The sequence below is a fragment of the Balaenoptera ricei genome, chromosome 8 (genome assembly GCF_028023285.1).
Source record: "Balaenoptera ricei isolate mBalRic1 chromosome 8, mBalRic1.hap2, whole genome shotgun sequence".
NCBI classification, from domain to species: Eukaryota; Metazoa; Chordata; class Mammalia; order Artiodactyla; family Balaenopteridae; genus Balaenoptera; species Balaenoptera ricei.
The window spans coordinates 78793778-78809475 of NC_082646.1; the positions used below are offsets into that span (position 1 = coordinate 78793778).

General features: G+C 36.0%; 1 protein-coding gene across 6 annotated transcripts in view; it reads left to right on the top strand.

Annotated features, from left to right (window-relative positions):
• ANO5 (anoctamin 5) overlaps positions 1-15698 on the top strand; it is a 100193-nt gene that overhangs the window by 67302 nt on the left and 17193 nt on the right. For all 6 annotated transcript variants that reach the window (XM_059931269.1, XM_059931270.1, XM_059931274.1 and 3 more), the window contains 5 exons: positions 8177-8328; positions 10467-10541; positions 12140-12362; positions 14123-14292; positions 14951-15048. In XM_059931269.1, the coding sequence (XP_059787252.1) occupies positions 8177-8328; positions 10467-10541; positions 12140-12362; positions 14123-14292; positions 14951-15048 (718 nt within the window). The remainder of the gene's footprint in view (positions 1-8176; positions 8329-10466; positions 10542-12139; positions 12363-14122; positions 14293-14950; positions 15049-15698) is intronic.

Sequence of the window (15698 nt, forward strand, 5' to 3'; positions counted from 1 at the left end):
AGGTCTCCATTAATCATCTGCTCACTTCTCTGAAAAACACTATAATTTTTGAAACTTCATATGTATTCAGATTATACTCTCTCAACACTGTAGTAAAAACAGGCTCAATAAGTGCTTAATTCAGGAGAAATAAACATAAGTATTTGGTGGCTGGAAGATATTGAGTCATGGATACAAACTGGAACAAGACTCAAAAATTGTTGAGGGCTAATACATCAACATTTGAATTTAAATTTCCTGTGTCAAATTCTAGTTCCAGCTTCCAGTTCCATTTGGTAAAAATCTCCCATGTAAGGTGGAATTTCCCTTAATTTTGGAAATGTCCCAGTATCTCTTCTCTTTTGTATCACGTGGGAAGTAGAAGTGCCATGAAGTTATTCCCGCCATCAGTGAGGAAAGTATTTTCTGTAAGAGTAACTTGGCAAGAAGAGGCCTAAAGACTTCTAAAACATGTCTAAAAATTTGGGGGACTCTGGGAAAAGATAGACTTTTTTCTCTCCAATTTAACAAAAAAAGTCTAACAAGCGCAAGTGTGTGCATTTAAAAACTGGCCAAGGAGGGACTTCCCTGGTGGCACAGTGGTTAAGAATCCAGCTGCCAATGCAGGGGTCACGGGTTTGAGCCCTGGTTCAGGAAGATCCCACATGCCGCGGAGCAACTAAGCCTGTGCGCCACAGCTACTGAGCCTGCGCTCTAGAGCCCGTGAGCCCGTGTGCCACAACTACTGAAGCCTGTGCGCCTAGAGCCCATGCTCCGCAGCAAGAGAAGCCACCACAATGAGAAGCCCACGCACCACAATGAAGAGTAGCCCCCGCTCACCGCAACTAGAGAAAGCCCGCGCGCAACAAAAAAGACCCAACACAACCAATAATTAATTAATTAGTTAATTAAAAAAAAGAAAACAACTGGCCGGGGAGCAAGGTAGCTTGATTCAGGCGATAGGACACCAACATTTGTAGGGATGTGTACCTGAAGCAGAGGTTCTTATGGGTTTCTGTTACTTCTGCTTGACTGCTATGGTCTGAAGAGAAAAGGCCAGATTCAAAGAGAGAACGGGGGACAGAGAAGTCTTACCCACAATTCTCCAGCAACCTCCTCTGGTTAAGTTAGTATATGGACATCTCTTCATCATGTGGCTACCAAATCCTGCCTCTGTCATTTTTTGGAATTAGAAATGGATGATAGGTACACAAATTACAACAAATGTAGTAGTTTTCAATTCTTTCCATTGACAGAGATTGTACACCAACACTAACCTTATATGTCGTAACAAATAGAGGAGCAATTATGCATGGAACACCCAGCAGCTGCAGTGAACATGGGGGTAAAGATATTACTTCAAGATAATGATTTTGTTTCCTTTGGATATATACCTAAAAGTGGAATTGCTTCATCCTATTATATTTATATTTGTAATTTCTCAAGGAACCTTCATATTGCTTTCCATAACAGCTACATCAATTTACATTCCCACCAAAAGTGCATGAGGGTTCCCTTTTTTTTCAGTTTTGTTCTTTTGCAAACGAATATCCAATTTTCCCAAAACCATTTATAGAAGAAACTATTCTTTCTCCATTGAGTATTCTTGGCTCCTTTGTCAAATATTAACTGACCATAATACGTGGGATTATTTTCTGAGCTCTTGATTGTGTTCCATAGGTCCGTGTGTTTCTCTTTATGCCATGCCAAAAGTACCATGCTATTTTGATTACTATAACTTTGTAATATAGTTTGAGATCAGAAATATGATGCCTACTGCTTTGTTCTTCTTTCTCAAGATTGCTTTGGCTATTTGGAGTCTTTTGTGGCCCCATACAAATTTTAGGATTGTTTTCTCTATTTCTGTGAAAAATAGCATTGGAATTTTGATAGGGATTGCATTAAATCTGGAGATTGCTTGGGTAGTATGGACATTTTTATATTAATTTCTCCAATCCATGAACATGGGCTATCTTTCCATTTATTTGTGTCTTCTTCAATTTCTTTCATCAGTGTCTAGTAGTATACAGTGTACATATCTTTCATTTCCTTGGTTAAATTTTTTCCTGGGTATTTTGTTCTTTTTGATGTTATTGTAAATGGGATTATTTTCTTAATTTCTCTTTCTGTTAGTACGTGGGTAGTATATAGAAACACAATGAGTTTTTATATATTTATTTTTATTCTGGAACTTGACTAAATTTATTTATTAGTTCTAACAGTTTTTTGGTGGAGTCTTCAGGATGTTTTTTATAATTTAATGTTATTTGCAAACAGAGACAGTTTTACTTCTTTCCTTCTTTCTTTCTAATTTATATGTCTTTTATTTATTTATTTATTTTTGACTAATTGCTCTGGCTAGGACGTCCAGTACTCTATTGAATATAAGAGGCAAGAATAGGCATTCTTGTCTTGTCCCTGATCATAGAGAAAAAGCTTTCAGCTTTTCACCATTGACTATGATGGTAGCTGTGGGCTTGTCATGTATAGCCCTTATTATATTGAGGTACATTCCATTTATACCTATATTTTTGAGAGTTTTTATCCTGATGGATGTTCAATTCTGTTAAATGCTTTTTCTGCATCTGTTGAGATGATTTTTTTTTATCATTTATTTTGTTAATGTCATATACCATGTTGATTGATTTGTGGATGTTGAACTATCCTTGTATCCCTGGAGTAAATCCCACTTGATCATTGTGTATAATTCTTTTAATATATTGCTGAATTTGATTTGGTACTCTTTTGTTTGGGTTCGTTGCATCTATGTTCATCAAGTATAATTTCTTTACTTGTAGTGTCTTTGTCTGACTTTGGTGTCAGGATAATGATGGCCTCATAAAATGAGTTTGGAAGTTTTCTTTCCTCTTCTAGTCTTTTGAAGAGTTTGAGAAGGATTAATTCTTCTTTACATGTATGATAGAATTCACCAGTAAAGCTATCTGATCTGGACTTTTGTTGGTGGGGGCGTTTTTGATTACTGATTCAATATCCTTACTGGTAATTGGTCTGTTAAGATTTTCTATTTCTTCATGATTCAGTTTCGGTAGGTTGTATGTTTCTAAGACTTTATCCATTTCTTCTAGGTTATCCACTGTGTTGGCACATAATTGTTCATAGTAGTCTCATGATCCTTTGTATTTCTGTGGTATCAGTTGTCATGTCTCTTATTTAGTTTCTAATTTTATTTATTTGAGCCTTATCTTTTTTTTCTTGGTAATTATGGCTAAAGGTTTTCTATTGTTTATCTTTTCAAAATAAAACAGTTTCATTGATCTTTTCTCTTGTCTTTTTGTCTCTTATTTATTTACCCTCTGATCTTTGTTATTTCCTTCCTTCTACTACCTTTGGCTTACTTTGCTCTTCTTTTTCTGGTTCCTTAATGTCTAAAGTTAGGTTGTTTATTTTAACTTTGTCTTGGTTCTTAATGTGGGCATTTATCACTATGAACTTCCTTCCTAGAACTGCTTCTGTTGCATCCTGTAAGTTTTGGTATAGTGTATTTCCAGTTTCATTTGTCTCAAGATATTGTTTGATTTCTCTGTTGATTTTTCTAAGTTTGTTCAGTAGCATGTCCTTTATTCTCCACATATTTATGAATTTTCCAGTTTTAACTTTTCCTGTAATTCTAGTTTCATACCACTGTGGTCAGAAAAGATGCTTGACATGATTTCAAACTTTTGAAATTTATTGACTTGTTTTGTGGTGCTAATATATGACCTTTCCTGGAAAACATTCCATGTGCACTTAGAAGAATGTGTATTCTGCTGCTGTTAGATGGAAAGTGCTGTCAATGCCTGTTAAGTCCCTCTGGTCTAACGTGTAGTTTAAGTCCAATGATTCCTTATTGATTTTCTGTCAGGATGATCTATCCATTGTTGAAAATTGGGTGTTGAATTTCCCTACTATTATTATATTGCTGACAATTTCTGTCTTCAGGTCTGTTAACATTTGCTGTATATATTTTAGGTGCTCCTCTATTGGGTGCATAAGTATTTATAAGTGTTATACCTTCTTGTTTGATGGATCTCTCTATCATTATACAAAGATCTTCTTTTTCCCTTATTGTGATCTTTGTCTTAAAGTCTATTTTGTCTTATATAAGTATAGTTAATCTTGCTTTCTTTTGGTTTCAGCTTGTATGGAATATCTTTTTCCATCCTTTCACTTTTAATATATATGTGTCCTTACAGCTGAAGTGAGTTTCTTGTAGGCAGCACATAGCTGAGTTTTGTTTTTTTTCCATTCAACCGCTCTGTGACTTTTGGTTGGAGAATTTAGTTAATTACATTAAAGTAATTATTGATGGATATGGACTTACTATTGCCATTTCGTTAATTGTTTTGTAATTCATTTGTTCCTTTCTTCCACTCTTGCCTTCTTCTTTTGGGGTATGATAATTTTCTGTAATGGTATGCTTAGATTCCTTTATCTTTATCTTTTGCATGTCTTTTATAGGTTTTTGCTCTGTGATTACAGTGAGGCTTTTATAAAACATCTTATAGTTATAACATTCTATTGCAAGCAAAGCAAATTAATTCCAAATGCATACTAACGCTCTATATTTTTACTTTCCTTCCCATGTTTTATGTTTTTGATGTCACAGTTTATATCTTCTTAGCTTGTGTATCCTTTAACCAATTATTATAGTTATACAATTTTATTGCAGTTACAGTTATTTTTACTACTTTTGTCTTTTAACATTCATAGTAAATTTACAAGTGAATTACCTACCACCATTATAACATGAGTATTTTAAATTTAACTATACATTTACCTATACTAGTGAGATTTGTACTTTTATATGTTTCCATTTCAGTTTAAAGAGGTCCCTTTAACATTTCTTGAAAAGCCATTCTAGTTGTGATAAACTCTTTCCACTTTTACTTGTCTGGAAAACTTTCCAGGTAGAGTATTCTTGGTCCTCAAATTTTTTTCAGTACTTTGACTATATGCTACTCCCTTCTGGCCTGCAGTTTCTGCTGAAACATCTGTGATAGTCTTATGAGGTTTCCCTTATACATAAGTTGTTTTTCTCTTCTTGCTTATAAGATTCTCTCTTTGTCTTTAACTCTTGACCTTTTAAATATAATGTGTCTCAGTGTGGTTCTCTTTGCTTTCATCTTTTTTGGAACTCAGCAGGTTTCCTAGATATGATATTTGTTTTTTTCCCCATGTTAGAGAAGTTTTTACCCATTATTTGAATATGCTGTCTCTCTCTCTCTCTCTTCTCCTTCTAGGACCCCCTATAATGCAAGTGTTGGTCTGCTTGATATTGTCCCATAACTCTCTTAAGCTGACTTCACTTTTTTTCACTCATTTTTCATTTTCATTTCATTCATTTTTTCTCCTCTGACTGAATGAATTCCACTTCCCTTTCTTGGGGTTTACTGATCCTTTCTTCATTTGATGTAGTATGCTGCTGAACCCTTCTATTGAATTTTACAATAAAATTATTGTATTCTTCAGCTCTATGATCTCTGTTTATTACTTTCTTATATTTTCTGTCTCTTTGTTCAGATTCTCACTTTATTCATGCATTGTTCTCCAGACCTCAGTAAGCATCTTTATGACCATTATTTCGAACTCTTTATCAGGTAAATTGCTTGTTTTCATTTCATTAAGGTCTTTTTCTGCAGTTTATCTTGTTCTTTTATTTGGAACATATTTTCCTTTGTTTCTTCATTTACCTTGACTCTCTGTGTTGATTTCTGTGCATTAGGTAAAACAGCTACCTCTCCCAGCCTTGAAAGTGTGGCCTGTGATTGTCCAAGCTGCCTTCTTTGTTCTTAGTGGCTCCTAGTATTTGGGGGATGTGCCAAAACCCATCAGTGTCCCAAATGGGAAGATCTCAGTCAGCACCTAGATGCAGGCTGTTTGGAAGCTGGACCTTCAGGCAGCAGCTTTTAAAGTCTGCAAGTAAATCTCTTTCAAAGAAAGATTGGAAGATGGGCATTTGTGTCTGCTGCCTCTGCTTTTAGCCCTGGGGAGAAAGCCAGTTAGGAACTGTTTGTTTGCTGCAGCAATCAAAACAGTATGGTACTGGCATAAAGATAGACATGGAGACCAATGAAACAGAATGGAGCCTAGAAATAAATCCACATGTATATGGTAAACTAATCTTCAACAGGATTTCCAAGAAAACAAAATGGGGAAAGGATAGTCTCTTCAACAAATGGTGCTGGGGAAATCTGGATAGCGACATGCAAAAGAATGAAATTGGATCCTTATCTTTGTCAACTGAAAAAAAATCCACAACCTGAAAGTTGAGAATTGTTTTATTTGGCAGACTTTCTGAGGACTTCAAGCCCAGGTGGCAGCTTCTCAGATAGCTCTGAGGAACTGCTCTGAAGAGGTAAGGGAGGAGCCAGGATACATAGGAGTTTTGCAACAAAGACCAGGTAGTCCAAACATCAAAAGATTACTGTTAATTAAAGAAAACCAGGTACCTCAAGTTAATGAATTAGCACTTTTCTTTGTATGGAAAGATGCAAGAATCTGGGCTAACTGAAATCATTCCTTTGATATGCACCTTAGCTATCTAGCGCCAGTATCCTGTTCTTTCCCATCTTGAGTTCCCTCAGGGCTCACCATCTGGGCTGTAGTGGCTTGATGGCTGCAACATCCTTTGTTTACTGATATGGCAGGCAACATTTTTCATTCACATCTTACACCATCACAAAAGTCAATTCAAAATGGATTAAAGACTTAAACATAAGACCTGAAACTGTAAAAATCCTAGAAGAGAGTATAAGGAAAATCTTTATGACATTGGTCTTGGCAATGATTTCATGCAGATGACACCAAAGCCCAGGCAACAAAAACAAACAGAATAAGCTAGACTACATCAAACTAAAATGCTCTGCACAGCAGAGACAACAATGAACAGAGTGCAAAGGCAACCCATTGAAAGGCGGAAAATATTTGCAAACCATCTATCTGATAAAGGGTTAATCTCGGAAATATATATAAGGAACACCTGTAGCTCAATAGTTTAAAAAAAAAAAAAAACCTAACCTGATTAAAAATGGACAGAGGACTTGAATAGACATTTCCCCAAAGAAGTTATACAAATGGCCAACAGATATATGAAAAAATACTTAATGTCATTAGTTATCAGAGAAATGCAAATCAGACCACAATGAGATGTTATCTCACACCTGTCAGGATGGCTATTACCAAAATAATGAGGATGTGGAGAATTATAATGAACTCTTGCATACTACTGGTGGGAATGCTAAATGGTACAACTGGAACACGGTGTGGAAGTGCCTCAAAAAATTAAAATAGAACTGTCATATAATCCAGCAATCCCACTTTTGGGTATTTACCCAAAATAATTGAAATCAGGATCTCGAAAAGATGTTAGCACTCCTATGTTCATTGCAACTCTCTCCACATTAACCAAGATGTGGAAACCATCTAAATGTCCATTGACAGATGAATGGGTAAAGAAACTGGTGTGTGTGTGTGTGTGTGTGTCATATATATATATATATATATATATATATATATATATATATATATGTAAACTAGTTACATCTATGCCTTAGAAGGGTTATAAGGGAAGGTTTTTCTGGGGGTGTTGGTAATGTTTTATATACTTTTCTGTAAATATGTTATTCTTTAAGTGAAAGTTTGTTTAAAAATTATATATATTGTATATTATACTATATAATATTATATATTATACATATATATATAGAGAGAGAGACAAAGACAGGGAGAGAGACAAAGAGAGACAGAGAGGGAGAGAGAGACATACTGTGCTATGAAATGGCTCCTATGTTTTCCTGAAATTTCTCTAAGCCTGAGAATGTGGTACAATTGCTTGAATGATTTCAGTAAAAGACATGCAAACAAAATCTAGGTGTTAGTAAAAAGTCAAGTTTAAATATTATTTCAAATTATCTGAATGAAGAGAGAGAGAATAGTGTGCCTGAAAAAAATTTTTCTTGCATGGACTGCTGTCTAAGAAACTAATTTGTATTTCTATATATGAGTTATTTCAATACTATTACATAGTATTATGCCAAAATTAATAATTTTATAATTTTATCATCAAACAGCGACAGAAGAACCGTCATACAACCAAAATGATTTTTTAAAGTAAAGAAAAATCTAGTTATTATCTCCTTATTCACTTATTCCTCCATCTCTTTATTATATTTGTTTTTATACATTTCTTTGCCCATAGTCACATTGTTTTTGGAGTTTTGGAAGCAGCGACAAGCCAGACTGGAGTATGAGTGGGACCTGGTGGACTTTGAGGAGGAACAGCAGCAGCTCCAGCTGAGACCTGAATTTGAAGCGATGTGCACACACAGGAAAATTAACGCAGTGACTAAGGTATATTAGGAAACTGAAATAAGCAGCATATTTCAGTGGACACACTGCTGTGGATGGCCTCTCAAATAATGATGTGTATTTTAATTTGCCTTTAAAATATTCTACAACATATAAATCACATAAACTTGTTTACTTGCTTCTAATATACATTTTGAACGCATGCAAAGGTAGGTAGAAAAGTATAGTGAGCCCCAGGATGGAATCATCACCCAGCTTCAATTATTATTATTTCATGGGCAATCTTTTTTCATTTATACACCTACCCCTCCCTGCCACTAGATTATTTTGAAGCAAATCCAAGTCATCATATCATGAAATACATAGTTTTAATACTAAGTGAAATAAAATGAAATGGAAAATAGTGTGCATGCTGTGGGCTTTGTATATAAATATATAGACATGGAAATGATACTAAGTTAACGTGTGAAAATTAAAGTAGTATTGTATTAAGGTAGTGGGCTTACGAGTGATTGCTTTATTCGACCGAAGTTTATTCACCTAGTCCGTTCTAATTAATAATAATGGGAAGATCATTGCACTGGTGTCTGGAAAGGAAAGTCTAGATTTTGGGATAACTGGCAAACTGGCTGTATATTGTTGACTGAGTTATTTGACTTCTTGGTACCTCATTTTTGTTTCATTTGAAAATGGAAGAGACTTTGCAGACTCTTGGCTGCATATTCTTAGAGTCCCCACCTTTCCATAATCTATAATCGCCATGTTACCTGATGCTATTAAAGAGAGAATAGAATATGTCTCTAAAAATCTCTTCAGTAGAATTCCTTACTCTGTTCAGGACACTATTCTTGTGTATAATACTCAACATTCTTCTCATAGTGCAGGCATTCACTAAACGTTTATTAAATTGCCTTGAAACATTACAAAAAATTCAGCAAATGAATGAAGAGAAAAATCACCTCAGAAAATACATTAACAATTTGGGTGGCTATTTGAAATTAATAAAAATATATTAAAAGAGATATCGTCATAATAATGACATGATATGTATTTGTTCATACTTAATGGGATAAAAAAGAAAATAAAAGCAGGCCTATTGGCTTTGCCAAACACTGTTGACCAAAAACAAGATGTACTGAATGTTTACATTTGAAACCAGTTGAAAAACAATATGTATTGATTCACTGTGAATCATCTACTTCACTTAGCTTTAATGGCTTTGGAAATGAGAGGTTTTTTGTTTTTTTTTTACTTCATTGCAGTGCTTCTTCAGTGGTTAAGCACAACCAGAATTCTTACATTTGAGTCTGTTGGGAACACATACATGCAGGAATGGACACACATGCACACACAAATATGCACACACACACGAACACACAGACACATTGGATACACACATGCATACACATGTACATAATCAGACGTATCCACACACATCCTGGGGTTCAATAGAGCTCTTGGGCAGCCTACCCTGACTGCTACGTTCTGTTTGCATTCAGTCCTTTCTGAAAAATCCTTGAGACTGTACAGATGTAAAATCTTATATGTTAAATAGAATTACATGATTTAGATTTCTGCTGACAACTATTTTTTACTGTATGACAGTATTTTGGCCGTAAGATCTAACTGCCTCTCGATATAGCTAAAAATATCAGCTGGTATAATTAATATCTTCCATTAATGACTTAAAAAAACATAATTGTAGAAAAGTCTGGGCCCCTGAACTGTGTGGAAGAAGGCAATTAATCCTATAAATATAAAGAAGGCACCCTACTTAATATCATACAGAGCAATTACAGAGCAGTGCACTCAACTCAATTCAATTTAATTCAATTAGAAAATTTTAACATCATTAAGGCATGTCCACTTAAGCAGCAGCCCTCAGGTTTTGACTTTGTTTTTCCTGTCTCCTTCTCCCTAAATACAACTCTAATTCAATACTCAGGAAATAATGTGTATCCTTTATATCTCATATCATTTGTAAAATATTTCATCTGAGAGCCCTAAAGGTTTCTACCTAAACGTAAGGAACCACTACTAGAATGTAGCATTCCATGAGCTGTGGTGAACCCATTGGGGAGGTTTCTACTTTAACGTGGCTTTGTGATTTTGACTACTGCTTGGATTCCCAACTTTGAGGGTAGATTTTGAATTTTGCTGTGATTTCTTCAAAATTACAGGAGATGGAACCTTACTTGCCTCTGTGTAGTCGTATTCCATGGTACTTTTTATCGGGAGCCACGGTGACTTTATGGGTGAGCATTGTTTAAAAACCATTATCATCTATTGATGTAAGATCATACTGGGACTACCTCAGTAGTTTTGTCTGCAATGGCTCGAGTCCCTCTCTTCCCTCCCACTCCACAGTATTCTTTTTTATCTTGAATGGAGCTCTTATATAAAATAAACTGTAATTTACATGGATGTGCCATGATTAAACCTTGGATAAAGAGTTGGGGGGAGAGAGAGGTGCTTTATCTTAAAGCCCGTCCCTCCCCCTCCCCCAGCTCTTTGTTAATTTGGTGATAACTTGAAACCAGAACGGTATAATAAATAATTCGATTTCAGACTATTTGTTTAGTTTTTTAAAAACATTATTAATTTATCTTTTATCCATTTAAAATACTTATACAAAATGAAAAACTTTATACCATTAAGGTTCATTCTCTTGCCAAGATAAATGGAAGAAAATGTTACATCTTCTACATGAAGAATTTAATTAGCATATTCCATTGTTAGGGAGTCAGATTTTTTCCATGCCTTTTACCTGATAGATTTCTCCATCATCATAATCTATTTCCTGGCCTCCCCTTTCAAAATTTATGTCCTCTTACAGTTGACCTTTAGTTTTAGGAAAACAGGCAAGGTTACCCTCTGAGAAGTTAGCCTGTTGAAGTATAAATAATTAGCAGTTGTAGACTGTATTTTAACCTCAGCATTCCATATTGTCCTATAATTTTTTATCTTTAACCTTTTTTGATAAAGGTATTGGTTTTTCTATTTTAATTGTGTGTTTTCCTAGATGATATAACAATCATTTTAGGAGAGATGATAGAATAAAAGGGGGTGATAATCAATTTGGTACTCTCCTTGAAAAATATTCTGGTGTGTGGTTCCAGAAAGATCACTGTCATTTATTTCTAGTACTCATTCAATTTGATTCAGCTCCTCAACTTTCACAATAAAATTCTCCAATCATAGATATAAAGATCTTTGTGATTTTGTAATATGTGAAGGTATAAAATTTATACAAATATCTAAACTACCAGGAATATCAGACTACTAATGGCAGTATTCTGAGGGGAAATGAAATCGAATCTTTAAACGTATTTTTCTTGAGAAAGTAAGTGATCTTCACACTACACATGTAACTACAACCTAGAGCAGAGGTTGCCAAACATTTGCTGTAAAGGATATATTATAGGCTTTGTGGGCCACAAATCATCTCTGACACATAATTGTCTTTATTTTTCTTTACAACCTTTAAAAATGCAAACAAACAAAAAAACAATATTCTCACCTTAAGGGCCACGCAAGAACAGGTAAGGCCACAAGCAGACTCTGGCTTGCTGGTAGTTTTCCAACTTGTTCTAAAGGATAGACCTAGAGGATGGTCAATGAATACTTTTCTATTTTCGATTTCCTCAGCTGCTACCATACACTTTATCTCTAACCCTTTTACGTTCCTAGTTTTCATTTCCTGCCATCTATGGTGAGAAGGACTGACTTGGCTTGCTTTCCATGTCAGATCTGCTAAACTTAATATGAGTTGAAGAGAAGAGTATGTTTCATATATATATGCATCACAGGGATTCAGAGACCAGAGTGACCAGTGTTTGTTTCCCTTCCCCAGATGTCTCTGGTCATCGCGTGTATGGTAGCTGTGATTGTATACCGCCTGTCAGTCTTTGCTACATTTGCTAGCTTCATGGAAAGTGAAGCATCCTTAAAGCATGTCAGAAGTTTCCTCACTCCCCAGATAACCACATCTCTCACTGGATCGTGCTTGAACTTTATTGTCATCTTGATCTTGAATTTCTTTTATGAAAGAATATCTGCCTGGATTACAAAAATGGGTAAGCTGGCCAAGTCATTAGTATGACTCTGAAAAAGGGTTCCTACCAATGCTATACCTCCATTCTGGATAATCCCCAAGGGAGTTCATTTTTTAAAGGCACATTTTAAGGCAGTTTTGCTCTTCAGGTAGACCCATAGCCTGGTACTTCAGAATCCCCTAACAGCTACATTCAGGCCAATTATAGTGGAAGCAGGAAAAATAACTAAAAAGAATTAGGACTCTGTAGATCTTTTTGAGTATTCTTACCTTAATCCTTCCTTGATGGGGTTAGTTGAAGCCTAAATAAAATCCTCACACGTTTCTGAAGACACAGATAAATTTTATTTCATGTGTATGGTGTTTAGAAGGTATTGGATTTTGAAAACCATTGTGAGGAAAACGGAACAATCAGGTCCTCCTGAATAAATCTAAAAGTTAGTGCTTCTCTTCTCAGTTGCCATGTGTTAGAACCTGGATTATTATGTTCTTTTAAAAATCTCTCCTAAAGCCATGAGGGAAGGTGAAGGGGTCACAGGCAGAGTGTTAGGTTCAGTCAGGAAGACTAGCACAGAGCACAGTTGCTCCTGGCCTTGCCTCCAGCAAGTTGGGGATGAGATCAGAGCCTCAAGTCCAGGCCTCAGCTTCTTCTGGGACTGCTCTCTCCAGGAGCTCTTGCCCCCCTCCTCTAAATCTGTACACTGACAGTGTGCCCGGTGGTAACCAGAAAGGCAGCACAGTATTTCCTCATCACTAGAGTAAGCACTGGGAAGCAACTGTCATTAAATACTATTTTCAAATTTGGAGTTCTTCTCTCTCAGTTTTACTTATTTTTTCTGCTAGCAACAGCCAAAATATAAAAAATTTTAGCAATTAGCACCTACAAACAAAGCACCTAAAAAATATCTCAGCTTTTGTCAATGAGAAAAATCTCTTGTATTCACATTAGAGATTTTGTAGGAATGCAGCTGAATTTCAGTAAAATGGAAGCGTTATCTGTGTCTTTAGAATATGTGTTACTATTTCAGTGTTGCTGAAAATGTCATGGATTTGGCTGGATCAGCTTGTGCTCTTGGGAGATCATCAGTTCAGAAAAGCATGGCCCCTTACTCTTTCATGCCTCATGTTGTTTCACTGTGGTGTGAAGAGACTCTAACATCTTCTTATCTTTGGAATTCATAAAATGATAGACCGTGATCATGCATTTTAAGATAGATCATGATCATGATCATGCATGATCATGCATTTAAGTGAAGGAGAGGGAAAATATGTACTATTACTGCCACCGTTTGCATGACATTGTTTTCAAAACTGATAAAGCCGTTTAATTCATGAGAGGAAAGCACAATTCAGTTTGAAATCATCCTCTGCCCTTTATAAGATTTACTTTGTTTAAACCTGATTGAAAACAGAGGAGAGAGATCTGATGTGTTTACAGGGTATCAGAGAGTGTTACGGGGATGAGCATAAGGCTCTTCAGTCTAATAGGCACTTGAATTCCATATTTTGACTGTGTGACCCCAGGCAAGTACTTCACCCCTCTAAATGTACTAATGATGGCTTCCCAGGCTTCTCTGGTGATTAGATTAATACACAATCTCTAATAGAAAGCCTAGTGCACATCCATAGCTACTTAATATTGATCAGTTATGACCAGAGTGGGGAAGATTTCAACAGACTCTCAGAATAATATGACTAGATATCCACTTATCCCAGGGAGTAAAAAAAATAAGGAGAAGCAGGAAGGTGCATTATTAAACCTTGGTGTTTTTTATTTACCAGAAATTCCTCGGACTCACCAGGAGTATGAGAGCAGTCTTACCTTGAAAATGTTCCTGTTTCAGTTTGTAAATTTTTACTCGTCCTGCTTCTATGTGGCTTTCTTTAAAGGGAAGTTCGTGGGCTATCCTGGAAAATACACATATTTGTTTAATGTGTGGAGAAGTGAAGAGGTAAGAATTCTCTAGAGAGGTGAGGTTTGTGGCTTCAGTAACTCAGTGTTAACTAAATACCTTTAGGTGTGCCCTGCACTAACTCAAATTTTATCAAGTTGCAGGAAAAGTCTAAGACACTGACTCTGTCCACAGAGCATATTGGTCTTAGAATCCTGCTATCTGATAGACTTTCCAGTTCGTTTTGGGCAAGAAGTTATATTGTACCTATTGTTTGGTATAAAATATGAACTATGAACTGGAATAAGTAAGTTCTGTATTCCTGAAGACTTCCATCAAAGGATGAATAACTTTCTAGAGGTACAGCAAAACGGGCTCTACCATGGGTACAGAGTTAGAACAGTTCAGTGGTTTCCAAACCTGGCTGTGCATCCAGATCACATGGAGAAAATAACAACTTCCAGCCCTAATCCAGATATAAAGATTCGGAATTTTCTAAGAATAAGGCCCAGAAATCTGTTTTTAACATATTTCACAGCTGAATCTAATGTAGCTAGACTGGTGATCATGCTTGGAACTTGGAACTAAATATCCATTTATATTTCTTTAATATCTGTTCCAATGCAAATCTTCAGATTCTCACCCTCTGGTTTGGGATTTCTTTTGTTGCAGAAGTCCATCTTTCATCCTTTATTTTTCTCCTTTTCCTTCTTACTAGTGTGATCCTGGAGGCTGTCTAGTAGAATTGACAACCCAGTTGACCATCATAATGACTGGGAAACAGGTCTTCGGAAACATTAAAGAAGCCATTTATCCGTATGTATGACTTACAGGTTTTTGCTTTTTTTTAAGTAACCATGAGAGATTTCCTCTGGAAGAAGATGGAATTCTTTGATTATCATTGTGCCTTTGTTAGCTAATGTTTAAGTCAACAGCAACAAAAAAACTTCACTTTTAATCAACAGTCAAGAATATATTGGGACTTCCCTAGTGGCTCAGTTGTTAAGAATCCGCCTGCCAATGCAGGGGACGCGGGTTTGAACCCTGGTCTGGGAAGATCCCACATGCTGCGGAGCAACTTAGCCCATTCACCACAACTACTGAGCCTGCGCTCTAGAGCCCACGAGCCACAGCTACTGAGCCCACGTGCCACAACTACTGAAGTCAGCATGCCTAGAGCCCATGCTCCGCAACAAGAGAAGCCACCACAATGGGAAGCCCGCGCACCGCAATGAAGAGTGACCCCTGCTCACCGCAACCAGAGAAGAAGCCCATGTGCAGCAACGAAGACCCAATGCAGCCAAAAAAAAAAAAATAGAATAAAATAATAAAATAAATACATTTTAGAAAGAGAACAAATGAATGTGAAAAAGAATTAATTATGTGTAAATGTAAAATCATACTTTAAATAAAGAGAACAATAGATGGGATCAATTACAGATAAGACACAATTGAAGAATGAATTA